The sequence below is a fragment of the Eumetopias jubatus genome, unplaced genomic scaffold, assembly GCF_037043125.1.
Source record: "Eumetopias jubatus isolate StellerSeaLion01/CBP00866 unplaced genomic scaffold, mEumJub1_p1.0 scaffold_9, whole genome shotgun sequence".
Taxonomy (NCBI): Eukaryota; Metazoa; Chordata; class Mammalia; order Carnivora; family Otariidae; genus Eumetopias; species Eumetopias jubatus.
Window position 1 is genome coordinate 136,598,331 of NW_028274815.1, and position 26,196 is coordinate 136,624,526.

Below are 26,196 nucleotides of genomic sequence, written 5' to 3' on the forward strand. Positions count from 1 at the left end.
GGTGAGGTACGGTGGCAAACACAATGTGTTTAACCCAAATCTAATCATAAGGAAACAATCCAACAAATCCAGACTGCGGGACCTTCTACGCCACATGCAGTGTCAGGAAGGACAAAGGCAGGGATTGTTCTGAATTCAAGGAGACCAAAGAGAATTGACAACCAAGTGGAACGCCTGGTCCTTATTTAGATTCTGGATTTTTAAAAGGCAATGAAAGACATTTTGGGGACAATCAAACAAGTTTCAATGTGGACTGTGTATTCGATAATAGTATTGTTTCGATGTTAATTTTCCATGGGTATGATCAGGATATTCTTGTGATTTTGTGGGCTAGTGTCCTAAGAGATAGATAGATACACAGTGAGGTATTTAAGGTTAAAGTGTATGTAACTAACTTTAAAGTGCAGGAAAAAAAATATATGGACACACACACAGACACATCTGAGCTAGGTAAAGGGTATATGAGTGTTCATTATAGTGGTTTTTCAACATTTCCGTAAGTTAATGCATTTTTCAAAGAAGCTTCTAGAGAAATGTGATTTTCATGGCAACCGGTTCCTTTTCAACCCTTCAGGGAACATTTAGCCCGAATCTTCTGGGTGGCATGCCTGATGCAATTCACAAAGTGTAACCGAGGCACCCCCCCAATGCGCAGGCGAGGGAAGGCGCAGATACCCCCAAGCACAGGCCTCGTCCGGGGAGGTCATGCAGATGTCTCACCTGCCTGTTCGCTGGGGGCTCACCTCCAGGCCAGCTGCTCTGTGGAGGGAGGTCATGGAGCTGAGCCTGCCTCCGCCCCCTCAGGGCAGATGCAGTGGCAGATCACCGTCCACCAGGAATGAACCCTACCTCGATCTCACGTTAGTCCTGATGGAGGCCCTTCCACTGGTTTTGTGACCCACAAGGTCAAGTTCAAACTCCGTGGCTCAGCGTACGTCTCATGCACACTTTTATGTGTGCACGTGAGCTTGCCACCAGTCCAAATGGACTATGCCCTTTAGTATTATGAGCCCTTGCGTGGACAACTCCCTTATCAGGGATCAGACTGCCTGGGACGCCGGGACTTGTCCTTGGATAGCTCAATCCAAGCTCAGTCTTCTCCCAGGGACTGGCTTGCTGAGTTTTACTGCTGTATGTCCTCCCACGGCCAATGTATCCCCAAAAGCTGGACCTGGCCTGGAGCTCTTAGAAACTGATATTCAACAAATATATATTGAATAAAGGAATGAGTGAAAATCCCAGAAAGAAGCAGCAAGTGCTCCAAGGGAATGAGTGTTTCTCACAACAGAATAATGGAATCTGAGAATCTCAAGGCAATCAGTCTAATAAGCAGAGAGTAGAGGAGATGTTTCTCCTGGCACGAAATTAATATATAAATACACACTCCATACACCCAGGGCCGTCTTACACGATATGATCTCAGAAATGTGTTCAAGAATGTGAACTGTACCAAAAGCTTCCTAATAAGTCCTGGGGACTTCATTCTGATTCCTTCCAGTTTTTAAAGCCTTGTTCTTCAACTGCTAAGTCTGAACGTCCGGTTGAATTCAGAGTGAGTCGCACCTCATCAAAAACAGAAGTTACTTCTCGGATTGCGCGAAAGATCTGGTAAGTTGTTTTAAATTTTCATTTTTTTTTAAAGAAAATTAAATTGAGGTGGATTTTTCATTGATAGTGAAATATATACTAAGCTGTGGATTAATACCTTCTTAAAAATTTATCTAAACAGAGTGCTTGCCTGTCTTATTTATGTTGAGGTCTCTAAAGTCTGCAGTGCAAAGGGGAAAGTACTTTCCTGGAATATATTTGTATCTGTCACAAGCTACATCTTGAGGAAATTGGCAGGCATTTGAAATCGAATAACTCCTTAGCGTTCTGTTTAGTTTGGATTTCTTCGACTCGGGAGCGGAGGGGGGAAGGGGGTGCTTAGAACTAAAATCAGGATAATCTGCTTTTAACAAGCATCTAACATTTTCCTTTGCTTTGTGTATCATAAGTGTTCGATAAATTCTGGTCGAACTGAGTCATCTCGTTCATCCTTCCTTAGGGTCATGGGGGTTATTCGGTCTATTACATATGGAAGAGTTCTGAAAGGAAAGAATCTCCAGAATGATCTCTCTACCAACCGTTTCTCTCCCCACTCCAACTCCCTGTACTCAAAACTGCCAGGCCCGGCTCGCTAAAATGTGTCTTGGATCCTCCCTCAGCAAGCACAAGTCTGTGGAGTGAATCCCCGGTTTGCGGTCTCCCACAGCCCACTCCTTGCCTGTTCTCTGGGACCCTGGGTTCTTGCCCACAGGATGCAGAGCCCTGTGGACACTCTGGGTTTCTGCTCTCCTCCCCAGCTTCTCCCCGCCGAATGCCTTCCCCTGCCCTGTGGGTGTGGGGAAGTCCTCCTTTCACCGGGCAGGGCAACCCTCCGAGAAGATCCCCCATGGCCCCCCCCCCCCCACTGCTGGAGTGCCCTGTGCCTGTCTGCAGCGTATTTGCAAACAGAAGAAAGAGTGATAGATCTTCATACATGCTCTTCGTACCCTTTACAAATGTGTGAAAACATTCAGCTGCTGTAAAAATCTTTTGAGGAAAATAAGATCTAATTAGCGTCGACTTTCATGTTGGGAAAGCTGTGGGTTTTCGAAGGAATTCCTTTCACTCATTCAACGACTGTTTTTTTGGTACCTGCTCTGTGTTAGGCCCTGCAGAAGAAAGGGGATATGAGCCCTGCCTTCAGAATGCTGAAGCTCTCTGGCCCAGGGGGATGTTGTCGAGCACCCACCCTGCACCAGGGACCAGGGCTCAGAACCAACTACCCTGCACCAGGGACCGGGGCTCAGAACCGACAGGGAGACACAGAAGAGTGGCCAGGGAAGACGAAGCTGCCACTCGTGGGTGGGTTGCAAATCAGGGAGTGGGGGAGACGTGCTAGGAAATCAGTGGCTTTGCAAAAGCCTCGGATGCTGTGCTTGGGAGTTGGCGCTGCTATTTTTTTAAGGCTGAGAATGAAAAAGAAACTCAAAATGAGAAGGATGGCACATGGAAGTAGCTAGAGGTAACAGAGGGGAGTACCAACAGGCCCTTGAGCAATCAGGATGTGGGCAGGATCTGTATTTTTAAATGAGTCCTGGTGGGGCTTCCTCAACTGGGTCACGGCTCCCTGAACCGGGCATCTGAGTTACGGCAGGAGCCAGGACCCTCGCCAAGGGCACACCCGCCGTCCACCAGGTGCGCCCTCCGCCCTCACCCAGGGCCCCTCCACCCACCACATGCCCCCAACACCCTCCAGGTGCCCTTCTCGACTAGCCTTCCCTCCTCAGTGGCAGGTGGCTCAGGTGCTGCCCCCTCCTCTTCGCTCTTTGTCTCCGCCCCTCTCCCCAGGCAGGCCGGGAGGCTGCAGGGGGCAGCTTGCTCAGACTGCTGCCAGATGACCCTTCCTGCAAAGGGGTGGCCGGGGACAGGGCCCTCCACCGGACAGGGCCCTCCACCAGACGAGGCGATGCCCGAGTTTCTAATTGGCCATCCCAGAAGCAGTAACCTGGGTAGAAACCCACATCTTGACACCTGACTCACATCCAGGACAGTGCCTGCAAAATAGTGGGGACCCGCTCAGTGGCAGAGAACCCATTAAATGAGGAGGAAGGAACTGTGGACACTGCCCAGCATGCCAGGCAGCCGGGCCTCGTCTAAGTCAGGAGCTGGGACGGATCCAGGCATCACCAAGCCCATCCACACCTGACAGGCGACTGGGGGTGTGGTGAGGGCACATCCTGCCAGCGCAGGGGTCACCCAGGACCACCGCAGGAAGCTGGGCCTGCTTGGGGCTCATGCACACGGTGGTCTGGTGGGAGCTGCTGGGTGGGACTCAGGTTGGGCCTGCGTCTGCTCAGGACTTGCTGGAGGTCAGGGCCACCAGGGTCTGCGGGGGCTGGGGGCCAGGGCCCCTTCCAGGAAAGGTTCCCCGGAGAGCTGTTTCCTCACTCTGGAGGCAGGGCCCACTTGGGGACCTGCGGGGCTTGGGGCCTCCCCGGGCTTGGAGCCTGCCGGGCCTGGCCGGGGCCTGCCGGGCTTTGGAGCCTGCCCGGGGATTGGGGCCTGCCGGGTTTCGGGCCTGCCCCGGGGATCGGGGCCTGCCCAGGGATTGGGGCCTGCCGGGTTTCGGGCCTGCCCCGGGGATCGGGGCCTGCCCAGGGGTTGGGGCCTACCGGGGCCTGGGGCCGGGCTGCCGCTCGGGGCCTGCCGGCTCGGGCCTGCGGGTTTTGGGGGGGAGGGCCTGCCCCTGGGGCCCAAGGCCCGCCCGGGGTCAGGGCGGCCCGCCCCGCCCCGCCGGCCCGGCGCCCCCTCGCGCCCCCTCGCGCCCCGGGCTGGCCCTGCACGTCTCGCGAGCGGCCCGGAGCGGCGGGGGGAGGCGGGGCCGGGCGGCCGGGCAGGGCCGGGGCGGCGCCGAGGCCGGGCCGGAGCGGAGCCCGAGCGGAGCGGGGCGGCGGCCGGGCGGGGGGCGCGGGCCGGCGGAAGATGGCGAACGTGGGGCTGCAGTTCCAGGCGAGCGCCGGGGACGCGGACCCACAGAGCCGGCCGCTGCTGCTGCTGGGGCAGCTGCACCACCTGCACCGCGTGCCCTGGAGCCACGTCCGCGGGAAGCTGCAGCCCCGGGTCACCGAGGAGGTGAGCGGGCCGCGCGGCCGCCCGGAGGCCCCGCCCGGCGCCCGCAGGGGCGCGAGGCCAGCCCGGGAGGCGCGGAGGGGGGAGCTTCCCCCCGCCCCCGGAGCCGCCCGCGGGCGCTGCCTTCGAGGGGCCGCGCGGCCCTGCCGGGGGAGCCGGCCGGCCGCCCGCTCCCGGAAGCCCTCCCGGTGGCACCTGGCTGGGGCCCACCCCGGTGCGGTGCGGGGTCGCGGCGTTTGAAGCCCGGCGGGCCCGGCCTGGCCTTTTAAATCCCCACGGCTTAATCCCACAAGGGTGGAACCGTGCTAGCAGACACACACACGCTGAGCTGCAGCGAGAGGCCACACATCTTAATTAGGGATCATGGGTGCCCCGGGGAAGCTGCCGCAGTGCCCGTTTAGCCTCGCAAGCGTCTGCACGCAGGGCCCGGCTGCCGGCATGCGGACTGTTTGATGTCTAGCGTCTGTCTCTTGTCTCTCCTCCCCTTCCCGTCCAGCTCTGGCAGGCCGCTCTAAGCACGCTTAACCCAAACCCCACGGACAGCTGCCCCCTGTACCTGAACTATGCCACCGTGGCCGCCCTGCCCTCCAGGGTGAGCCGGCACAACAGCCCCTCGGCGGCCCACTTCGTCACCCGACTGGTGCGCACCTGCCTGCCGCCCGGAACCCATCGGTGCATTCTGGTGAGTGCCGACGGCCATCGTCGTACTCGTGGGGAGCGGGTGTCCCCGTAGCTCCGCCCCGGTGCGGGCAGGGCACCCCGGCTCGCAGGACCTCCGACGTAGACGTGCCGCCACAGCCCAGGACATCGTAACCCCTGCTTACAGACAGGGAAACTGAGGTCGAGAGACGAGGCCATTTGCCCTAGATCAGTTTTGGTGGTCGTTCTGAGCCTCAGACTCAGATTTCCTGAGCCCACGCCGCTCCACGTCCTACTTTCCCGCCTCGGAGGCAGTACACATCTGGTGGCTGATGTTTTCTTTCTCCCAGGGCTGGACGGTGGCTACCGGAAGGCCCCGCATGGCGGCTCTGCCGGGGCCTCTCTGTCCAGAGTGTAGCTCCTCCCCGGGGTTGCTCCCGCAGGTCGGCCCTGCTCACGGCTCTGCCTCTCTGTGCTGCAGATGGTCTGCGAGCGCTCCGATGCCTTCGCCTCTGCGTGCGCCCTGGCCCGAGCCTTCCCGCTCTTCACCCACCGCTCCGGGGCTGCCCGGCGTGCAGACAAGAAGACGGTGACGGTAGAGTTTTTCCTGGTGGGACAAGACAACGGGCCAGTGGAGGTGTCCACTCTGCAAGTGGGTGTCCGGACGCTCGCCCTGGGTCCCCGGGCCCGCACGCATTGGGGCAGCTGGAAGGGGAGGGCCGTGGCAGTGGGGTGCGGCAGCAACAGCCCCGGGGGGGGGGGGGGGGAGGCCTTTCCAAACCCGGGCAGCCGGCCCCCTCCCTCGGGGGGGGGCTTCCTGGTCAGGACTCCGGCCTTTCCCCGGTATTTCTTGAGCACCCCCCCAGCACCAGGCACTCTCCTGTTTAATCCTGAGAATCCCCTCCCTCTGCGGCCCACTTTTACATATGTTATTTCACTGGATCATAACCCTTTTGAGGCCAGCAAGGCTGGGAGGGATTCCAGGTTAGGAGTCTTGGCCTGGGCCGACCGGCAGGTTCCTTCCCCGTGGCGAGTGTCCCAGACCCTGTGGCTGGGACCTCACCCTCCCCACCCCACTGAGACCCAGGCTGTCCTTCCTACCCCACCCCTCACTGCTGTCCCAGGCCAGCACCCCTCACCGGCTGCCTCCTCCCCCTGGATCTTTTGCTCTAGAAGGAGAGGACATGCTTCTGTCTCTGCCATCTTGCAACAGCTCCTTTTTTCCTTCCATTGATTTCCAAACGTTGAAAAAACACGGTCTACTTGCTTTGCTTTCTTAACTCCCTTTCCCCCTCAGCCCACCCAAATCGGAGTTTCCACCCCGCATCCTGACATTGATTTTTTAAGGAGCCTGTCTGCTGGACTTAAATATTGGTCAGCCCGTTTGCATCCCCCCCCACCTTGAAGGGTCTACCCCACCCAGAGCCATGCCTCCTTCCCACGCCCCCTCCCACCGGCCGCCTCTACATCCCCTTTCCCGAGCGTTCCCGCATTCCGATCTCACTTCCTCTCCTCTGGGTTCTCCAAGCGCCTGTGGGCTCCATCCCACAGACGGGCACCGACGACCACCCCTCCCCTCTAGCGGCGGGGCATTCCGTCTGAGTTCCCGGCCTGAGCAGCACCCTGGACCCCCCCACGTCCTCCGAGCCTTTCCTCTCCCTCCCTGCTGGCCATGGTGGACTGACTTTCTGTCCTCCTCAGCTTCCCTCTCCAGGTCCTACCTGCTCCGGGTCTGCCCACGTCCCTCTCCCCGGGGAGCTGGCTGGCTGACATGGCCTCGCTCGAAGTCGGGCCCTCTGCCCGCTGAGCGCCATCCCACCTGACGTGACACATCTCTGCTTAGCTTCCGCGCCCTGCGCTGGGGTGAGAGCTTCCGGAGGGCAGGGACCTGGTCTGTGGTCCCAGGGGGGGCCCAGCATGTGACGAGGACGGTTGGGTTGGGTTGGTGGGTCTCCTAGACCCCCACATCCAGTGCGTCCTACTCTGCCCACTGCCACTGCCTTGGGGAGCCCCCAGCCGCGCCCCACTGCTCTCCTGGGCCCTTGTGGCCGCCTCCTCACGGGTCTTGCTGCCTCCAGATGCCCTCCATCCACTTCCCCTTCCCATGGCTGCTCGTAGCTTGCGTAGACGCGGACTGCCTGATGAGTCCTCTCCGCAGCCCTAGGAGGTGGGACTGTTGTTCTTCCCACCATCGGGCTGAGCAGACTGAGGCTCGGAGGTGCTAGGTGACATCCTGGGGCCACACCAGCAAGGGGCAGAGCCAGGTCTTAACCACTGCCGCCATCTGTCAGCTCTCTTTCCTGTCTGTCTTGGATCGTGAGCACGGGAACCTCAGGCACCCCGGGTGGCCTTTTCCATACTATGGAGACCTCCTCAGCACTCCCCCCGGCAAGTCCTCTTCCCCCCCGCCCACCACCCGGGTCCCTGTGGTCTCATACCCTCCTCCCCTGTCATGTTTAGTGGAGTGAGGTGTTGTGATTCTCCGCTGGGCTGGAGTACCTTGGACATCTTTGAATTCCCAGAGTCTAGTGTGGAGCCTGGCACACAGTAGGTGCTCATAGAAACGTGGGTGGAACGAATGAATGAATGAATGTTCGATCCTGGGGCACGATGAGCCACAAGCTCTTCCCCAAGGTCACGAGGCCTCTGTGGTGGCAGAGGGGCACCGGGAGCCTCCCCCGGGCTCCGCCGCAGATGCTGTGTGCCTTCTCGCTCAGCCAGGCTGCACCGGGGGCTCTGAGCCCACGGAGGGCTGCTAGGCGAGGGCCCGGCCTCCTTAGAGACGAGGCTTAGGGCATTGACGCACTTCCCAGACAGCGACCACAGGCTGCATCAGAGATGAACAATGGTCTCTGCGACGCCCACGACAGGGACCCTCGGCCTCCCAGAGGAGAGCCCGCTGTCAGGAGGAGGGGGCCACACAGTCACATCTCATATCTGAGCTGTCAAGTCCTGTGTCCCTGCCTTTGAGGCTTGGGGGTTTAATTACCTCCGGGAGGCAGAAGCTCTCCGAGCCATTCAGCAGGGCCTGGGAGGTGGCCGGGCTGGCGCAGTGGACCCAGAGCCTGCCCTCCCTGGCGCCAGGGTGCTGGGCAGGTGATGATAAACTTCATGCCCTCTGCACCCCTACCGCACCTGCACAGCTTTGCTCTTTCAGTATCACCTCTTCCCAGCGCGCAGGGAAGAGGCGGCCAGCCAGCCCTGTGGCCGAAGCTCGGGGGTGGGGCAGGCGGCACCGTGGGCAGCAGCTAGGCAGGGATGAACGAGAAGGCAAAGACCTTCCAGAATTAGCGCTGAAGCAAAAGTGGGACAGAAGTTCTTTGCAGAAAGTAGGGGTGGGGCCGGGGAGGGTGGCCAGCGTGGGGCCTGGGGCGGCTCCTGTGTTTGAGCTCGCAGGGGACAGTGTCAGGTCCCTGCTCCCTTCTGGGCTCTGGGCCAACGTGTAAGCCGCACAAGGCAGGGTCTGTGCGTTCCTCCGTCCGCACTCCATACCCGGAGCCGTGCGGCAGGCCAGGGACACAAGGGCAGGAAGTCTGTGACACACTCCCATGGGGCTCACGTGAGAAAAACGCCGCCCTCATGGCCAGAGGGCCGCAAGGGGGACCAGTGGGCTCTGGGGTGCGGGACGAAGAGAACTTGGAGCTTCTGGAAGGCACAGCCTTTAAGAAGTGCCACAAAGGATGGCCAGGATCTTGACAAGAGGAGAAGGGAGGGTGTATCGGTCGGCTCCGGCGGCCGTAAGAAAATACCGCTGAAGGGGTGGCTTCACCAACAGACCTGTACCTCTCAGGGCTCTGGAGGCCGTCTGAGATCAGGGCAGGGTCTGATGAGGACTCCCTGCCTGGTTTGCGGGTGGTGGCCTTCTGGCTGTGCCCTCCCTCCCTCTTCCTGTGAGGGCGCTAATCCCATCATGGGCCCCACCCTCCTGACCTCACCTAAAGCTGACCACTGTGGGGGGTAGGGCTTCACTTCAACATATGGGTTTAGGGGTGATGCAGACATTCAGCCCCTAGCGAAGGACAACACTTCCCCCCAAGAGAGGACATGGGATTGCCAGGCGCCCGAGGCAGGAATGCCCAGCGTGTGTTCAGGGCCGGGCACAGGACCGCCTGCCGCCAGGATGAGGGGAGTAAGCAGCAGGTGAGGCCTGGAAAGGGAGGTGGGCCCCACTGACACCAGGTGGGGGTGCCAGGCTGAAGGATTCTCGTGTAACCTGGAGGCGAGGTGCAGAGCCGTGTGGAACTTTCTGTGGATGGCAGGGCGGGTCACAGGCACCGGGAAGACAACAGCAGGCACTGTGAGTCTGGTTTCCCCCTGGCCTGCCCCTCGACACCCTGTCAGCAGCCCCGAAACCTGCCCCGGACGGCATGTGCTACTGATGCCTTTTGTCCCTGGGGCAAGGGACAGGGAGGGACAGCCCATCCTACCCGGTCCTAGGTCCCCAGTGACAGCCTCTGGTTTCTTTCCCCAGTGCTTAGCAAACGCCACAGAAGGCGTGCGGCTGGCTGCCCGCATCGTGGACACTCCCTGCAACGAGATGAACACAGACACCTTCCTCGAGGTCCGTGGCCCCGGGGAGTCATGCCAGGGTGGGGCCAGGGTGGGCGGGGCGTTGATAGACCCCAAGGAAGTCCGGGGACACCCAGGGCTGGAGGGGGACAGTGCCTACAGCCTCGGCACCCTGCCTGAGGATGCCTGGGGCTGCCGCGGACAGAGTCCTGCTGTCCACCCAGCTGTGAGGGGCCCCCAGGCCTCGGTGGAGGGGGGCGGGAGGACAGAGCCTCCTCCTCAAGGCCTCTCTGCAGGACCACAGCCGTGATCTACAGGAAACTGTAGTTTAGAGGGTGAACCTTTTGTCCTGGATTTAATCGTGCTCCAAGCTGAGAGAGTTGAGGCCCTGGCTTCCGAGCCTGCTCCTCTCCGCCGTGTGGGCGTTGGCTCATCCCTGGCCCCAAGCCTTGGCCTCGCCTTGACTTAAGCCATCTTCACGTGTCTTTGTGTTGTTTTTTCCATGAACGTGTCCAGGAGATTAAGAAAGTTGGAAAAGATCTGGGGATCACCCCAACGATCATCCGAGATGAGGAGCTAAAAACGAGAGGCTTTGGAGGTGGGTAGGGCTGGGCCTTACGGGCCGTGGCCTCAGGCTGGTCCTGGGTGCTGGGGGTGGCAGGGTGGCTGTGGGTCACGCCCTGTGATGCCTCAAGCTTCCCTTGAAAGGAGCCAGCCTTTGTCCAACCCCAAGGCCAGACCTTGGGAAGCAGACCATCTCTGGGGGAGAAAGGAGGCGCTGATTCAGACTCTGGAAGCTGCAGCGTCCAAGTCCTTCCCCAGCCCACTCCCTGTCCGCAAGGGCTGCTGTCCTGGCTGCCTGGGCCAACTCAGCAGGACCGTTCTGCTCCTTGAGCACACAAGCCCACGTTCACATCGGGGCCTTGTCATTCTGGCTCTCTTTCTCCAGAGTCCTTCCCCAAGATACTCTCACAGAGGGGCCGTCAGACCCTGAACATCCTGGGTCGAATCTACCCCCTCAGAGGGCCTTTCCTGATGACCGGACCCATCCTCCCTGGCCCCCAGACACTGGAGATATGGTGACAAGGAGGATAAGGCACTTTCAGTCTGGCTGAGGGGGGGGGGGGGGGTCACCACGCTCCTTATCTATGGCTGCCAAACAAATTACCCCAGAAGGAAGCAACTAAAGGCAACATATAGTCCTGTGGGTGGGGAATCAGTCACGGCTGGGCTGGGTCCTGGGCCCAGGGTCTCTGCCACGTGGAGACCAGCATGTGGATCAGGTCAGCAGTCATCTGAAGGCTCAACCGGGGCCGGTGATGTGGTCCCAGCCAGGCTCACTCACGGTGCTGTCACCAGGCTTGGGGCCTTGCTGGCTGTTCCTTGTCATTTGGGCCTCTCCTTGAGCAGCTCACAAGTAGCAGCTGCTTCCCTCAGAGCAAGGTTTCTGGGCGAGGACGAGTGAGCAAGCAAGAAGGAGGCGAGGTCTTTTTTTGCAACATAGTCTTGGAAGTGGTATCTCATCACTTCTGCCACATCCAGAAGCGAGACGCAAGATTCCAGCCACACTGAGAGAGGGGGGATCCCAGAGGCAGGGATCAGAGGGCGCTATCCTAGAGGTGCCTACCACAGAACACATAAACCAGCGACAAGTGGAGGCAGAGGCTGCGAAGGTCAGGGAAATCTTCACAGAGGAGATGGTATTGAACAGCGGGTTTTGCAGGATATATGGGAGTTTGTCAGGCAGCCATTATTGGCTCTCATTCAGTTCAGTTGCCGGGGGCCTTGAGGCCTGGTCTCTGCCCACAAGAGGCTTTCTTGAGGAGACAGGGCATGTACACCCCAGGGCAAGGCAGTGGTGGGAGCGGGCTCGGAAAGGGTGGTGCGGCACCGAGTGCACAGAGGGCTCAGGGAGGGGCGAATGAGCGTGGGCTGGAGTGGCCTTGAAGCCTTATCCAAAAATCATTTCATTCTGCAACCCTGTTCATTTCTTTCTGGGAATGTTACAGTTTTGTTTTGTTTTGTTTTTTTTCTCAGCGGGTTTTCTTGCCTAACGATACTTCGCACGGAATTCGTTTGCAGTCCCAGAGCATTGGAACTAATTTGCCTTCCCCGATCCCATGCTGGCCAGGGGGCAGGACAGGGGGCAGGGAGCTCGGGCTTGGACTGCACACTCTCCAGGAGAAATATTCACACGCCAGTGGGTATTTCCAGGGGAGAGCTGTTGTTTCTGGGGGGCTGCTGGGAGTTCTCTGCGCAGTTCAACCTGAGCCCAACTGACCCTCTCCCTGTGCTTTCTGTAGGAATCTATGGTGTTGGCAAGGCTGCCCTCCATCCCCCGGCGCTGGCCGTCCTCAGCCACACCCCCGAAGGAGCCACACAGACCATTGCATGGGTGGGCAAAGGGATCGTCTATGACACCGGGGGTCTCAGCATCAAAGGGAAGGTGAGGTGCTGGGGCCAGTGCTTGGGCAGGTCCCAGGGTGGGGAGGACTCTTGGGGGCCTCATCAGCTCTCAGAGGCGCTGGAGGAAGACAGCAAGCAAGGCTTCTGGGGCCTTGGCATTGGGACGTGCCTCTGGGGAGCCAGGTTTGGGAAGAGTCGGCGGGGCTGATTCCTCTTCTGAGGGGGAGACAGTTTCATGTCCACACTCCAGACAGGAGTCTGGAAACAAAAAGTCTGGACAAGGTCCAGAGAAAAGCCACAGAAATGATTAAAAGGCTGGAAAACGAGCCTAAGAAGGCAAGATTCAAGGACTTGGTGGTTCAGGCTGAAGAGAAGGGCGTGGGGTGGTGCCCACGGTCCCCACGACCAGCAAGTTTTCCATGGACAGAATGCTTAGTGCGATCTGCATGAACCCACTCGGAGAACAGGCCCCCCAGTGAAGGCCAGAGGGGTTTGGCCCCACGAGCAAGCCGCCTGCTGGTGTTCCTGTGAGGCCCGGCGGCAGAAGTCTCTCCTATGGGTGGCCTCTAAGTAGGGTCGTCTCACGAGGCCGGGCACCTCAGGGCACCAGTCGTGGTTGCATCTCTCGGCCACTGAGCTGCCTGCCCTCCTCCACGCCCAGCACGTTTGGGCCTGCTGCGCGCTGGGAGCCGAGATGGCCCCACGAGGAGCAGGAAGGGACACTTCTTCATCTGCTCATGTCCCACACTTGGGTTGAGCAAACACTGGGCACCGGGCCTGGGCTGGGCTCTACGGTGCCAGGACTCGGAAGGCCTGGGAAGGAGCAGGCGTGTGAAATCTGTGCCCCAGGAGACCAGGAAGAAGAGAGCCAACCTTCCCAGAGAGAAGGCTCTAGAAGAGAGAGCAGACCTCGAGAGCTGGCAGCCAGTGTGGCTCACAGATACGTCCTGTTGGCCCAAGGGCTGGTCTATAATTTGAATTAGTTACCAACATTTAAAAAACGGGAAAAATTCTCGCAGAACACTGGCTATCTGACCTTTTGTAAACTGAGGAGATCCGGCAGTACGGACCTCCATCTCCACCTGGAGGCATCCTGCTGGAGCCAAGAGGCACTGCCCGGTGGATGGAGCCTGCATGGTCTGGTTCGCCGCGGCTCCAGTGCTTTCTGACCTGAGCCCTGGTGTTGGTCAATGTTTCACAGGGAGATTGTACGCTACCATTTGCACCGCTAGCCAGTCTAGTGCATTTGGTACCTAGAGTGGATGGTCTGTTCCTTTTTTTTTTTTTTTTTTTTAACATCCCTCCTCCCGTAAACATTATTTTCAGGCCGAATCAGGAAATGATTGGAGAATAATGGTTTAAAAAAAAAAAACACCAATAGTGAATTCACCTTTATTGAATTCCATACGTATTATCATGCCAGTAAAAAAATGAAAATAAGTATTACAGGGCCGCCCGACCGGCTCAGTCGGTGGAGCATGCGACTCTTGATCTCGGGTTCGTGAGTTTGAGCCCCACGTGGGGTGCAGAGACAACTTAAAAATAACATCTTTAAATAAGTAAGTAAATAAATATATAAGTATTACAGCACACATAAAATAGCAATAGATCAATACTTTTAAATTACATTAATGTGATTTTTTGGATAGAAAGAACTTAATGCCTCCCTATTGGTCTGTTGTGGTAAAAGGAGTGTTAGCACTACAGTGTCTGTTTGGAGCCCTTCGCTTCTGTAGATTTGCCAATGACTTTATCAAAATTTTGCACATCTCTACGCTTACCAGGGACCGAGATTGGTCAGTCCATCTGCACTTATGGTTGATCCCCAAACACTGTTAATTTGAATTAGGAAGAGTTTCTGTCGCATGAAACAATCTGTACACCGATACCCAGGAAAAGTTTTTCACATAAGGATCACTTGGCAGAGACTGCCCCAAACCCCATTTCCCAAGAAACTCCAGAAATCGCAATACTGTCCATGTCTGCAGTTCTTTGAAACTGATTCTAGCGCCCTTCACAGGTCTGTGGAGTAAAATCGTGTTAAACACAAGTCCAGTGGCTCACATAGGCTGAGGGAGGCCGTGAGGCCCAGGCTCCCTGTACCCATGGGTTTGCTCGGAGTCCACTGTGGAGGCAGGACCGTGGGGAGTCACAGACGCCGGCCCCGCCTCCGCTGTCTGCTGGAAGGCACGCCGCCGCCTATCCAGCCAGCCCTGTACCTGGCAAAGGATAAGTAGCTAGAATAGGTGGGTTTGAACCTTTTATCTGTATGATTAGAACTCACTTCGACAGATTTTTCCGAAGAACCATTTTCCCACTGATGACAGCAGGCCGACGGACTTTGAGTTGGTTACTTACTGTTTGCAGACTCTCCACAGCCAGTGCGCCCCTCTGGTTGCGTCTGGTACTGGCCAGCCCTCTCTCTGTCACCCGCCATGCTGGCTGGCTCTTCTCCTGGAGGACAAGGTAGGGTAGGATAGGAGCAGGTAGAATTCCCAGCTCCTTCCTCCTGGGAGCAGATGTTGGCTTATTGGAGGGCCAGAGTGAGAAGCGGGGGCTCCCGAGAATTAGTCCTTTTGCTGGGGGCACCAGACCCAATCCTGCAGGAGTCACCACTCCATCTCCAAAGACTTCAAAGGCAAATCAGGATCAGTGTGAATGCCGGTCTCAAATGTGTTTGTCTCAGGACCCCTTCCTTTCTTAACAAGTATTGATCCCAAGGGGACTTTTTTTTTTTTAATTCAGAGTGATATTTAACAGATGTTGATATTTACCCTACTAGAAGTAAAGACTGGGAAAGATACTTAGTAAATTATTTTAGTATAACAATATAAATCCATTGCATGTTAATGTAAATAATATAATGTTATGAAAATAACTATATTTTCCAAAATGAAAAGACATGAGTGAGAAGAGTGGCATGGTTTTACATTTTGCTGATCTCTTTCCTATCTGCCTTGATCGAAGACGGCTGTGATCACGTATCTGCTTCTGCATTGAGTCTCTTGTGATACGTTGTCTGAGTTGAAATACAAAAAGAAAATCAGGCCTCACTTACTTTGTAGCTGGAAAAGGGAGAAATAGTTTAGTGCCCTTTACAAATAACTAAGGACATTCTTCTTTGCTATTACACCAAAACTCGACAAGTGGGAATCTCGGAAAGGTGAGGGATTGGTGCGGGATCAGAAACCATGTCAGTGAGTCTTTGCACCCTGTTACTTAATATCTACGGTCTACCTTGAACTGTGAAAGCATGGTTTTGTAATATCATGCATGGGTCATCCAGAAGACATCGTTCACAGAGTTACGCAGACCCTCCAAATTGTGGCCCAACACAGGATGTTTTTAAAAGTCACACTCGGTACCACCATCCATCTCGTTTTAAAAATCGCTAAGTATTAGGAAGCCGTCACAGAGGCAGAAGATACACGTTTTTCAAAATTGTGATTTTTTTTTTTTTTTTTTTTTTTTGCTTGAAAGCTCAAATTTTCCCACTGGCACCAGCTATGGTTAGCTGTTCCCCTGGACATGAGAGGTTCGCTTCTGCTGGACACCTGAGTCTGAATAACCCGTCACGTGTCAGTTGTTCTTTGAATTACAACGGTGTTCTGGAGCACAGAGCCCAGCTGAGCCGAGCCCCGGGAGACCATCCGCGGCTTCTGCTCTGACCACCCGGCCTGGGGACAGTGGGGGTGCTCGGTGCATGAACCTTGTGTTCCATCACAGGGAATCTTGCAAACAGCTGTGCTCAGCAGTTGAGCTTTTTGAAAAATCCATCATTCTACTCCTTCAGCAAGGAGACTCAAGTGGAGTTGGCTGTGTTTATTTTCCCGGAGGGCGGACGCAAGTCCGGGGACCGTCCCTGCCGTGGCTGCGGCGCGCCACCGCTCTGCTGCATCGCGCGAGTGTCAACCCCATGAAACGAGGGTTTCGGAAATCACCTCTTTCAGAAAAATAGGAGCAACACGTGGGGAATCTGCAAAGCTCACACAGTCCGTTGAGTTACATTTGCAGTTTGGCGTTTGTTCAGTCTGAGGTTGGGAGGCCGCCCCGGTGACAGGGAGACACAATTTCAGTGACCATCTCGAGCTATTCTGCATGGGCCATTTTGCTGGTGGCTTGATTCCAGATCTGAGGCCCCGTTTTTCCATTTAAACAATCCTGTGCTTTCTCACCGATTAGGTCAAAGAGACAGCTTATTTTCAATAGTGCTAGCTGGGTCATTTTCACTCAATTTAATTGTAAAAGCAGCTCGGTTTCTGTCTAAAAATACTTTCCATTAAAATTCGAGGCTTGTGTAATCCGATAAGGGTTCGAAAAAATCACTCCGTCCATTTCAAACCCAAATCCTGCATCTGATGACCTGTTGTTAATTTAAAGTATGAACTTGTCAATTAGAGCTGGGAACCTATAAAATGTAAAAATGTGTAACCACTCTCAACCCGTTTGTAGAAAATCACAGCTCCCTCTGCAGCGGAAGGGAGCCTCCGCTGCTCACGGCCCTCATTAGACACCGACAGAGCGGGCGGTGGGGTGGGATCAGGGATGTGACAGTGACATTGGGGAAGAGTTCACATGAACCTGAGCGGATTGTTTGAGATATTGACGTCAAGGAGCAGAGCTGAGGCCGAAAGTGTCGCCGAGGCCAGGCGGTGACCTGGGCAGGGTGGTCTGCCGCAGAAAGGTGGTCTGGGTGGTGGCGGGAGGGAGGGAGGCTGGTGCACAGAGGAAGATGGACGGTCCTGGGGGAGGACTCAGTATGAGGGGGAAGACACGTGGCACCTGGTTTTAACCTGCTGCGTGGCTACTGCAAGCCCCCGTGGGACGGGGGTGCAGGGGTGCTGGCTGGGAGGTCAGACCTCAGGGCAGTGTGAAGGAGGGCACTGTGAAGTGGGGCAGGCCTGATGTAAAGCTCTGGGACTCTTCCTGGGCCTGGGCCTGCGGGAGACAAGTAGAAGTGGAAGGGCTAGCGAAGGGAGCAGGGGGTGTGGGAGGGGGCCGTCGTGGGAACCAGAACAAGGCCCCGTCCTTCTGCAGGGTGCAGCCACCCTGGGGCCCTCTGCAGGGTTCACGCCGGCCGGGCACCACGCGCATCACACGCGGGCACAGCCCTCTGCCAGCAAGTGGGGATCAGAGAGCTTCGGAAGCCAGGAAAGGCCGCTCCCGCGTGCCCCCCATGTTGAGCGGGAATCACAGGGCCCCTGGGAGCCAGGCTGCTTGGCAGTGGCACTGCTGACCCAGCAGAGCAGGTGGCCTTGGGGAGCGGGCTCCTGGGAGAGGTGGGTGCGGGTGAGCAGGTGAGGTGTCCAGAGAGCTCAGGGATGGGGGGGTTCTCTGGGGACCATCTCAGGGTGAGGGTCTGATTGTACTTGTCGGCTGAGGGCTGAGGAATGGGAAGCAGGAAGATGGGAAGAGGCTGACACGGCGGAGGGGAGGAGCGAGGCCGCAGCCCACGTGGCAGCTTTGGGCAGCTCCCGGGCTCTCCTTCCCCTCCCAGCTCGGTGCGTCAGGTAGCCCCCAAAGCTCCGCTCCAGCGCAAAGAGCCCATCACCTTTGGCCGTTCTGGCCCATTGCTTCTGGAGACCAGCCGCTCGGCCAGTGGCAGTTTCATGGGTTCTGTGCGTGCTCTGGGGACCCGGCGGTGGGTCACGCAGGTCTGGGGGAGCCACTCTAGGGCCCTCGTGTGCCGGGCAGGGGTGGGGCGCTGTTGCTGGCGGGGCCGACACCCACTCACGCTCACTTTGTGCCCCCTCTGTGCCCCCTCCAGACCACCATGCCTGGGATGAAGAGGGACTGCGGGGGTGCCGCGGCTGTGCTGGGGGCCTTCAGAGCTGCCATCAAGCAGGTGGGTGCGGCCCCGCCCTCTGCGGTCCTCAGGATGGAGGTCTCCCCGGTGTGAGCTGCCCCTCCTCTCCCAGGTCCCCACCCGGTGCTCCCGAGTCCCCGTAGCTCCGTGTCTCTCTCCCTCCTCTGCGCCGCCGTGTTGGGCACCCCTGGGCTCCCAGAGCTCCCTGCCTTCCACCGGGGCTGCTCCACCTGAGTGTCACCTCTCCTGGGGGTGTCACCTCTCGTCACCTCTCCAGAGGGTGTCACCTCCCCTGGGGGTGCAGTTGCTGGGTTGTAGGGTAGCTCTATTTTCAACTGTTTGAGGAACCTCCATACTGTTTTCCAGAGTGGTTGCACCAGCTTGCATTCCCTCCAACAGTGCAGGAGGGTTCCCCTTTCTCCACATCCCCGCCAACATCTGTCGTTCCCTGACTTGTTAATTCTAGCCATTCTGACGGGTGTGAGGTGGTATCTCCTGGAGGTTTTGATTTGGATTTCCCTGATGCCGAGCGATGTTGAGCACTTTTTCATGTGTCTGTTGGCCATTTGGATGTCTTCTTTGGAAAAATGTCTGTTCATGTCTTCCGCCCATTTCTTGATTGGATTATTTGTTCTGTGGGTGTTGAGTTTGATAAGTTCTTTATAGATTTTGGATACTAGCCCTTTATCTGATAAAACATTTGCAAATATCTTCTCCCATTCTCTCGGTTGTCTTTTGGTTTTGTCGACTGTTTCCTTTGCTGTGCAAAAGCTTTTTATCTTGATGAAGTTCCACTCATTCATTTTTGCCCTTGCTTCCCTTGCCTTTGGAGACATGTCTAGCAAGAAGTTGCTGTGGCCAAGGTCGAAGAAGTTGCTGCCTGTGTTCTCCTCTAGGATTTTGATGGACTCCTGTCCCACATTTAGATCTTTCATCCATTTTGAGTCCATTTTTGTGTGTGGTGTAAGAGAATGGTCCAGTTTCATTCTTCTGCATGTGGCTGTCCAATTTTCCCAACACCATTTGTTGAAGAGACTGCCTTTTTTCCGTTGGATATTCTTTCCTGCTTTGTTGAAGATTAGTTGACCATAGAGTTGAGGGTCCATTTCTGGGTTTTCTATTCTGTTCCATTGATCTATGTGTCTGTTTTTGTGCCAGGACCATACTGTCTTGATGACGACCGCTTTGTAATAGAGCTGGAAGTCTGGAATTGTGATCCCGCCAGCTTTGCTTTTTTTTTCAACATTCCTCTGGCTATTCAGGGTCTTTTCTGGTTCCATGCAAATTTCCGGATTATTTGTTCCAGCTCTGTGAAAAAAGTTGATGGTATTTTGATAGGGATTGTATTGAATGTGTAGACTGCGATGGGTAGCATACGTATTTTAACAATATTTGTTCTTCCAATCCATGAGCATGGAATGTTTTTCCATTTCTTTGTGTCTTCCTCAATTTCTTTCATGAGTGTTCAGTAGTTTTCAGAGTTAGATCCTTCACCTCTTTGGTTAGGTTTATTCCTAGGTATCTTATGGTTTTGGGTGCAATTGTAAATGGGATCGACTCCTTAATTTCTCTTTTTTCTGTCTCATTGTTAGTGTATAGAAATGCAACTGATTTCTGTGCATTGATTTTATCTCCTGCCACTTTGCTGAATTCCTGTATGACTTCTAGCAATTTTAGGATGGAGTCTTTTGGGTTTTCCACATGGAGCATTTTGTAATCTGCCAAGAGTGAGAGTTTGACTTCTTCTTTGCCAGTTTGGATGCCTTTTATTTCTTTTTGTTATCTGATTGCTGAGGTAAGGACTTCTAGTACTGTGTTGAACAGCAGTGGTGAGAGTGGACATCCCTGCCACGTTCCTGACCTTAGGGGGAAAGCTGTCAGTTTTTCCCCCATTGAGAATGATATTTGCTATGGGCTTTTCATATATGGCTTTTGAGGCATATTCCCTCTATCTGTATACTGTGAAGAGTTTTGATTAAGAAAGGAGGTTGTACTTTGTCAGATGCTTTTTCTGCATCTACTGAGAGGATCATATGGTTCTTGTTCTTTCTTTTATTAATGTGGTGTATCACGTTGATTGATTTGTGGATGTTGAACCAACCTTGCAGCCCAGGGATAAATCCCACTTGGTCGTGGTGAATAATCCTTTTAATGTGCTGTTGGATCCTATTGGCAAGTATTTGGTGGGAATTTTGGCATCCATGTTCATCAGGGATATTGGTCTGTAATTCTCCTTTTTGGTGGGGTTTTTGTCTGGTTTTGGGATCAAGGTAATGCTGGCCTCATAGAAAGAGTTTGGAAGTTTTCCTTCCATTTCTATTCTTTGAAACCGCTTCAGAAGAATGGGTATTAATTCTTCTTTAAATGTTTGGTAGAATTCCCCTGGGAAGCCATCTAGCCCCGGGCTCTTGTTTGTTGGGAGATTTTCGATGACTGCTTCAATTTCCTTGCTGGTTATGGGTCTGTTCAGGTTTTCTATTTCTTCCTGGTTCAGTTTTGGTAGTTTATATGTCTCTAGGAATGCATCCATTTCTTCCAGATTATCTAATTTGTTGGCACATAGTTGCCCATAATGTGTTGTTATAATTGTATGTCTTTGGTGTTGGTTGTGATCTCTCCTCGTTCATTCATGATTTTATTTATCTGGGTCCTTTCTCTAGAGTGTAACTGCAATTTTTGTAGGCCTTGATGTGAGCCACACAATAAATAATGGTGGTGATGGCTTAGAACCCACAGAGTAAACTAAGAATCTGCACATCAGGAACCAAGCGTTGAATGAATAAATAAGTAGAGGAGAGGAGCACTGTTTCTCCCCATGCCCACTGCAGAGGAGGGACGGACACAGCACATCTCTGTGGGGCAGACAGCACTGTAGAAGTGAGCAAGAGCTGCTGGAACCCAAGTGCAGAAATGTCTGGGAGCAGGATGGCTGGCGTGGCCGGGAGTGACTTAGAGGGACTCTGCCCGGTGGGGTCACTGTGTCCCCGCGCATCACACCTCTGAGACACAGTCCCAGGAAGAACATGGCGGGTCTCTGGGCATCCGGCCGAGCGCAGGTGGGGAGCGCAAGCCCCAGGAGACAGCGAGGCATGAGGTCACCAAAGACGGAGGGCGGATCTCAGGAGTCCGAGACTGAGGTGCCGGCCAAATCTGTGTGCCCAGATTAGATCCGATCCCCAAGTCAGTGATGACTCCCTGGTGCAGACCAGCGCATGGGGCGTGCCAGGCGTTGCCACTGGAGGGGGTCGGGGGTCACAGTCAGGGGTATCCAGGGATTGTTTGTACCATTTTTGCCAAATTTTCTTTAAGTTTGAAATTATTTCAAAATTAGACGTTCTAACAGTTTTTAAAAGGAAAGGATGTGCGATGCGATGTTGCGCTTGCTGGGAGCAGGTAGCGCGTGGTGCTGGGGCGGCCGTGACCCTCCAAGCCTCACGTACCTACAACCTCGGCCGCTGCAGCTGCTTTACAGTCCCCCTGGGGATCCCAAGATCTGTGTGTCTTGCCCCTGCACCCCAATACCTGCCACATGAGCTCAGAACCACCTGCCCAAGGCTCGCAGCACTCTCTAAGCCAGCCTTCCCAAGGGGGACCCCACGCCAGAATCAGCAGCACCCCAGACCTTCTGAATCCAAAATCGGGGGGGCATCTGACAGGGTCAGGTTGGGGACCGTGGTCTCTCCTCACCGCCCCGCTGTCCTGCCACAACATAATGCTTGTGCGTGCTCCACAAACTCCTCTCGCCTCCGGGCCCAGACCCGACATGGCTCTCTCTGGGAAGACTTCGGGGCTTCCCCACCTTCCCTGGCGAGGTCCACCTGCCTCTCTAGCTTCAGAGCCCCTGGGGCCACCCTGTTGTTTCAAGGCCACATGTTATCACAATTCATTTAATCCCAGCCACTCTTGGAGGGGTCTTGGAGGCAGGGGGCTGCCTGGTGTCATGTTCCCCGGGAAGCGAGGGGGGGCTTTCCCGGGCGCGGGGTGTCGGGCTCAGGCTCAAAGCCGGCCCAGCCCGGTGCCGTGGCCCAGCCTGTGCTGCGGGCCCGTGTTTACCTTCACTGGGAGCTCTGCACCTGTGGTGGAAGAATCACCTGTTGCAGAGATGAGGCTGCACCTGACAGCTGTGTGTGAGAGCTTGGAGGCGGCAGGAGGGGGCCTGGCGTGCCCCGTGCCCAGAGGGGACGCGTCCTGATTAAGGGCTTGGGTCTGGGAGGAGAGGACGCACGGGGACGGGGTGTGGGACTGCCACTCCCACTGCCACTGCCACCTGGGCAAGGCCGCCTTGGGGTTTTCTTGGGCAGGTTGAGGACCCGTGTGGGGCGGAAACCTCCTCAGCCTGTTTTGTGCACATTTCTCAATGTACCAACGTCATGTTTGGGCATCAGAAAACTAACTTCATACCTAAATTTCTGTGAGGCAAGTTCTCCCCAACTGCCGTGCACCTGTATGTGTGTGACTTGCTTTTGTGCGGCTGTGCCGAGCTCAGAGGGTTTGTGCAGTGGGAGACATTGATTGCTGACCACGTTTTGTGGACAGGAGGCAGGGGCTGAACTAGCAGCCCGGCTCGTGCCCCGGGTAAGTGGTTGAGCCAGGATTAAAGCTGGGAGCCCAGCCCCACTCCTGGGCTCATTTCTGCATTGTTGGGCTCTGATGGAGGAGGCAAGACTCCCCAGATGGGGTGCTGCCAGAACTGCTGGGGAGTCTGCTCTCTGCTCCCTAGGGCTCTGTCTGTCCACGGGGGTGGGAGACTCTGGCCTGTCCTCCCTCCTCCATGCATGGCCACCTGTAACAGGAGCCTCTGCCCATGTTCCCTCCAGGGTTTCAAAGACAACCTCCATGCTGTGTTCTGCTTGGCTGAAAACTCTGTGGGCCCCAATGCTACGAGGCCAGACGATATCCACCTGCTGTACTCAGGAAAGTAAGGCTGGCTCCCCTCACTCATCGGCTGCCTTCTGGGCTAGAACTCAGAGGGGGCCCCTCCCCTTCCCAGGGCTAGGCTGGTCGGCCGGGGGGCTGATTTCACCCGGCTCACTCCAGCCAGAGGCACATCCTGTGGGGAGGATGCCCTGTCACAGGGGCCCCTGGGCCCGTGGGCTGCTTGCTCCCAGGGGCCCAGGGGGTGTCGGCCGCATCACTGGACAAACTGTTGGGCTCCCTCAAGGTGCAGGGCATAGGATCCACCGTGCCTTAATGGGATGAGCCCTTCCCAGCCTTTAGACTTAAAGTTCTTTGTGCATCTGAAGCCCTGTCCACCGCTCCCACCAATTCCCTACTTGGGGGCCCTCCCCGCATTTCTCCCTTGAGGTCAGCCCTTGGACTGTTTCTTCTCAGCATAAGGACATGCCTAGAAGTCAGTAGGCAGCAACTGGAGGAGCAAGTGGCCCAGATTCACAATAGGAGAGTCCACTCAGCTCCCCATACAAGGGTGCCTGTCCCCAGGGAGACCCCCAGAGGCGCTTCCCTTTTTGCATTTACCCAGTGCCTGGCGTTGTGGGCCAAGGGCTGGCCCAGCGCAATTTACGCTGCCCACACAACCCTGTTCTCCCATCTTACAGATGAAGAAACCGAGGCACAGGGGGCTGGGTGGCTTTCCCTGGCTCCCAGCAGGGAGGGCAGTGGGGTGGGATTGACCTACTGCCCTTTGCTCTGGCCCCTGGCACTGCACTGCTGCAGGGGACGGGAGGGGCCCCCCGGGACGGTAGCTAGAGGGAAGAGGGCTCTAAATGGAGTCTCCCCAGTTCCAAAGGGACTTGGTCGCAGTGCCCCAGGGAGCACGATCCCTGAGCCGGGGTCTCTGCTGCGCCCCAGGACTGTGGAAATCAACAACACTGATGCGGAGGGCAGGCTGGTGCTGGCGGATGGTGTGTCCTACGCCTGCAAGGACCTGGGTGCGGACATCATCCTGGATGTGGCCACACTGACCGGAGCTCAGGTGAGCTCCTGGACGTGGCCACACTGACCGGAGCTTGACTCTGGGGGGCGGGGGGGGGGGGGTTGCTGGTGCAGTCCCCTAATCGTCACGGCCTGGCCGAGTAGCAGGGAGCTCGTCCCTGGCGTCCAGCGCGGAGCAGGCGGCAGAACCCGTGGGCTGGGTCCCAGCGCCCGGACGGCTTAGGAAGCGTTCTCCCTGGGGGCGCGCTTACGCTCTCGTTTCTTCCCTCCTTCGCTTCTCCTCCCTGCCCCTCCCGGCTTCTCCATCTTCCACCTGTGGCTCCGCCCCTCCCTCTGGCTGGCCACCCTCCCAGGGCATTGCCACGGGCAAGTACCACGCCGCTGTGCTCACCAACAGCGCGGAGTGGGAGGCGGCCTGCGTGAAGGCCGGGAGGAGGTGCGGGGACCTGGTGCACCCCCTGGTCTACTGCCCCGAGCTGCACTTCAGCGAGTTCACCTCGGCCGTGGCCGACATGAAGAACTCCGTGGCGGTAGGTGTGCAGTGGCGCCCGCGCAGGGTGGAGCGGGGCAGGCGGAGCCCTGCCCTCGGGGAGCCCGGGGGACCCCGAGACATGGCAGCAGTGTGAGCGAGCGTCCCCCCCCGCAGTGGGGCCCCAGAGCCACGTCAGGGTGGAAGCGTCCAGAGCGGGGACGCGTCTCTCACTGGTCTCCCTGCCAGCGCATCCACCGGGTCGGGCGCTGGGGGGGTCCCCTCCCCGCTCCGGCGTCTGCTCCTTCTCCAGCCCCGCCGTCGCCCCAGGGAGAAGGCAGACCCCTTAAGCCCCGTGCGAGGTCCTCGGGGTCCCTCTCCGCAGTCTTCCGACACTGTCGGACCCCTTCTTGTAGCCACCAGGGGAGGTGGTGGCTGAGGGTGGTGCGGTCGAGAGGGCATGGGGCGCCCACTCGGGTCCAGGGGGAAGCAGCCCCAAATGCACTTTGGTGGAGGCCCTCCCCCACACCCCACTGCCAGGAGCGGAAAGGTCACCACGTGTCCTGCTGTCCCACCAGGACCGGGACAACAGCCCCAGCTCCTGTGCCGGCCTTTTCATCGCCTCACACATCGGCTTTGACTGGCCTGGGGTCTGGGTCCATCTGGACATCGCCGCCCCGGTGCACGCCGTGAGTCCAGGCTCCCCCATGGTGCTCTCCTCTCCCCCCCTGCCCCTGACCCCCCTGCACACCCTGCACACTGGCCGGGCTGCTCCCGCCTCGCATGCATCCACAGCCCCTCTCTGGCTCCAGGCTGAGCTCATCCGAAGCATTAGGTGTTGGGGGTCGCACTGCCTGTGGCCTGACCCTCCGGCCAGTTGTGCCCCCAACCTCCGGTCTCCCCGGCCCCGGACACAAAGTGCCTGCTGTGTGCGGCCCTTCTCCAGCCAGCCTGTCCTCTGCTGGGGGCCCAGGGCCCTCAGCTCCCCATTTCCCACCCACGAAGACCCGGGGCTCGGGACCGGAGTGCACAGAACCATCCCACCACCCTGCCCCCCACTCCGTGCTGAGTGTGACAGGATAGCAGGAGGGGGGGCCATAGGGCAAGTGGGGGGTGGACCAGGAGCCCCTTCCCGCAGAGATGGGCTTGCTGAGGGGGTCTGGCTCCGCCTAGCAGAGGGTTCCCAGCCTGCTCTTCGCCCACAGGGTGAGCGCGCCACGGGCTTCGGCGTGGCCCTCCTGCTGGCGCTCTTCGGCCGGGCCTCCGAGGACCCTCTGCTGAACCTGGTGTCCCCACTTGGCTGCGACGTGGATGCCCAGGAGGGGCATGTAGAGAGGGACTCCAAGAGGCGCAGGCTTGTGTGAGGCCTGCCACTCCCCGGCCCCCGGTGACACAAGGCTCTTTACCTCACTTTGCACTGATTAATTTTAAGCAATCAGAAGATTATACCTTAAGATAGCCTTTGGTTTGTTTTTATTTTTAGTTGTCATGGTGATAGAAACAGCTCCTTCTTCTGTCTTAGGAGACAGCTTAGGGTCTGGAGGATGGCGGGGGCGGGCGGGAGGGGGGAAGCCCTGGGGCTCGCTGCTGTTCGAGTGACCTTCCAGCCTCCCTGCCAGCTTCTGAAGACTCTGCTCCCTCCTGGGGCCTCCACATGACCTTGAGGCTCCAGGATGCATGGGTGGCCCTGACGCCTTGGCCAGATGGCCTCTGGGCCTCCTGCCCCTGCTCAGTGCCCACAGTGGGTGCCCATGGCCTTATCTTTGGCCCCAGGCCCCACACATGGCACCCACCTGAGAGAGAGCCCAGGCCCCTGCTC

The 26,196-nt window shown here is 57.1% G+C and overlaps 1 protein-coding gene across 2 annotated transcripts; it reads left to right on the top strand.

Moving 5' to 3' along the window:
- The first annotated feature begins 4,441 nt into the window (after positions 1 to 4,441).
- On the top strand, positions 4,442 to 25,831 carry NPEPL1 (aminopeptidase like 1). 2 transcript variants are annotated; one of them, XM_028089159.2, is made up of 12 exons: positions 4,442 to 4,659; positions 5,153 to 5,338; positions 5,777 to 5,947; positions 9,767 to 9,856; positions 10,321 to 10,402; positions 12,108 to 12,250; positions 17,978 to 18,055; positions 22,834 to 22,934; positions 23,825 to 23,948; positions 24,262 to 24,438; positions 24,956 to 25,066; positions 25,583 to 25,831. In XM_028089159.2, exons 1-12 carry the CDS (start codon positions 4,510 to 4,512, stop codon positions 25,739 to 25,741), a joined length of 1,572 nt encoding a protein of 523 aa, XP_027944960.1. In that variant the 5' UTR covers positions 4,442 to 4,509; the 3' UTR covers positions 25,742 to 25,831. The 2 variants fall into 2 exon arrangements, with proteins under 2 accessions (XP_027944960.1, XP_027944961.1); XM_028089160.2 differs by having other exon boundaries at positions 24,262 to 24,442; positions 25,583 to 25,673.
- Positions 25,832 to 26,196: the final 365 nt, after the last annotated feature.

Coding starts and splice junctions, on each gene's coding strand:
- NPEPL1 (XM_028089159.2), top strand. CDS start 4,510: ATGGCGAACGTGGGGCTGCAGTTCCAGGCGAGCGCCGGGGACGCGGAC. Junction 10,403..12,107: donor AAAAACGAGAGGCTTTGGAG/GTGGGTAGGGCT, acceptor TGCTTTCTGTAG/GAATCTATGGTGTTGGCAAG. Junction 12,251..17,977: donor GTCTCAGCATCAAAGGGAAG/GTGAGGTGCTGG, acceptor TGCCCCCTCCAG/ACCACCATGCCTGGGATGAA.